We start from the raw sequence: 2,957 nt of genomic DNA on the forward strand, positions 1-2,957 counted from the left end.
ATTTTTTTTACATGTATTTCTGCAGGTTTGGTCCTCCACAGGCTTTTATCCAAAGCAACTTAAATTCCATTCAAGACACATTTTTATCAATGCATGCATTCACTGGGAGGAGTCAAGTGGACATCAGTGGAATCTGAAGCTCAAGAGTTAAACGAGCGACTCTAACGAAATGATGCTTTTTGGTTTGCACACAATATGACAATCAATCATTCCCACATCAGTGTGATCACAAACACATCTGACACAGAAGTCACAGGCGACGCTGAACGAGTGTAACATCACGTTTACACCGTCTGACAGATGTTTGAGTGAGAGTCCTCGAGGTCTGAGGTCTGTTACCACGGTAACTCAGAAACGCAGGTAAAGCATGTACAGTAAAACCGCACAACGAGTTCTTTCAGTTTCTATTGAATTCTGCTGATATGAACTAGTCACATTGGTATTACTAAATAACTATCTGTTATTCATAAATGACTTAATGAGAGGTGTGGACGCAATGCTCTCGTCTGATTGGCTGATCAGAACATGAGCTTTGGCATTTAATGCAAAACAAGGACTGGTTAATTATTGAGTCTGGGTTAAAGCCGCTTATGCAAGATGACTGATAAGATGACCGTCGAACGTAAGCTCACACTAACAGCCTGTTTTCACGCATTAATCACTATTTTATTGCAGATGTGTGAACAGCTTGCAACCAAGTTTTTTTTTCCAGTTGTTTTTAAGCATAAACCGTTCTTAAGAAAAGGTTTTCTTATGAAAACCTTTCATAAGACTTTCTTTTAGAAAAAACAAGATAACAAAATCAATATAAAACACTTCAGATTTCAACGAAACAAACATTGGGAAGGCTTGAGAAAGAGTTTCTGAAGCAGCAAACTAACTAAAGCCCTCATGCTTCTGCTTAATGAAGTTAGTCTGATCAGATCACTGACAAACACACACACACACACACACATCTGTTTTCATACTCAGAAGCTGTTCCCATAACAAGATGAGCATGAAAGCACGTGAACGACAGACAGTCTGAGAGACACGAGACTGACGAACTGACACACATCAACAGATAATCTAACGTTCAGTCTAATAAGACATGCATCAACTCTGAGGTGAACGTGAGGCTCTGATTAATAACTGGAGAAAGTCATTTCACTGATTAAACTATGAAGAATAAAGAGCTGGTTTCATCTTTCCATCAGCTGACTCAGTTAGATCAGTTGGCTCTCATTAGAAACACATGGAGGCATATTTGTGCTTTTGCAAATAATTATCATATACTTACACATAATTATGAGATGAAAAGTCGAAATTATCACATACTTATCTGAAATGATGACAAGTCAATTATGACATTAAAAGTCAAAATGATCACATACTAAGTAAATTATAAAATGAAGTGTCGAAATTCTAACGAAAAAAGTCAAAATAGTGAAAAAAAGTCTAAATTAAGACAGTCATTTATATTATTTATGAGATGAAGTCATAATTATGGCATTTTAATTTAAAATTGACATCAATTATGACAAAAAGTACATAAACATTATGATATAGAAAGTCATGATTTCGACATATCTCTTAGAATTTCATGTTTGTCTCATAATTATGACATGTAATAACTTCGACTTTTTATCTTAACGACTTAATATCATAAAAAAGATTTTCCAAAGCATGATTTTCTTCTTAAGTTCTTAAACGAGCTTCCACATGAGACCAGTTCAGATCGGATCTCTTCACAGAAAAGTTGAAAATATTTTAGAAGCAGAAGACTAAAGCATGAAAGTATAAGTGTACATTCCTTCATCTGCATGTGAAAGAGTTAAAGAATGAAAGAGTTAAAGAGTGAAAGACGCTTCATGCTGAAACACATCATGTGTGGTTGCATCATCTAACTAGTGTGAGAAGACTAGTTAACACAATCGTCTCTCTAATAACTCGATGTCTATGTGTAAGTCTACTGAACTTAGAGACGATTCACAAATGCAGTAGTTTAAAATGATGTCAAACATCACACACACTCATCATCATACACACTCATCCTGCCACGTCTTACCCGCACGCGCTCGAGCGCTTCAATAACACACTGTTTTAAAGGGGTGAATGTAAAATCTGTAACGTCTCTAATGCATGTTCGCTTATTTGCATGCATACTGATTAATATAATCTGCTATATTGAAGCAAACAGGAGCGATCATAACGCCTGTTAAACACATCACGCGCCCTGACCTCCTCGCGTTATTACGCGCTATAATGCGCGTGTGTGTGTTTAAACTCACCTTGATTAGTCGTCTTAAAGTCAGTGTTAACATGGTAAAGCGACTCAACTTCTCCGGTTCCAGCAGGTTTTTGCGCTCGCACGCTTGTCGTCCGTCGCCTAAATGACAGCAGCTTATTGACGATCCGCGCGAGTGCTCATGGGAAATGTAGTCCTGACTTGCGCTGTGGGGAGTTTTGCTATGGTGGACTACAAGTTGACGTCATGACTAAAAGAACAGCATGCTATTCAGAAAAACTACAGCTAACTCTGTATGACAGCATATATGACTTATTATATGACTTACAGCTGAAATACAACATGTCCATGAACTTCACCAAGCCGAGAGTTATCCATGTAGTCTCTCAATTAATGTGGCTTCATAAAAGCTGCATGTATAGTGTAATTATATAATTATACAATATTTGCCGCTGAAACTGACTGAAATTGTAATGCAATGTATAATGCTTATACATAATATTATTTAGTGCTGTCAAATCGATTAATTGCGATTATCGCATCTAACAAAAGTGTGTATATGTAATAAATGTGTATATTATATCAACAAAAACTTTTATGTTAGATGCGATTAATTGATTTGACAGCAATTATTAACAGTCAGCATAATAGAGCCCTTTTTGTTGTTCCTGCTTTTGCGATGTACGTGATCAGAGTTCAAGTGTCCCACCCTAACCCTAAGCAAACAAAC

General features: G+C 36.7%; 1 protein-coding gene across 1 annotated transcript in view; it reads right to left on the reverse strand.

Moving 5' to 3' along the window:
• The window catches only part of shmt2 (serine hydroxymethyltransferase 2 (mitochondrial)), a 37,983-nt gene extending 35,581 nt beyond the window's left edge, over positions 1-2,402 (reverse strand). The window contains exon 1 of the mRNA XM_081381589.1: positions 2,271-2,402. Coding sequence (XP_081237715.1) covers positions 2,271-2,303 — 33 coding nt within the window. The 5' untranslated portion in view covers positions 2,304-2,402. The remainder of the gene's footprint in view (positions 1-2,270) is intronic.
• Positions 2,403-2,957: the final 555 nt, after the last annotated feature.

The sequence above is a fragment of the Scardinius erythrophthalmus genome, assembly GCF_964197995.2.
Source record: "Scardinius erythrophthalmus genome assembly, chromosome: 12".
NCBI classification, from domain to species: Eukaryota; Metazoa; Chordata; class Actinopteri; order Cypriniformes; family Leuciscidae; genus Scardinius; species Scardinius erythrophthalmus.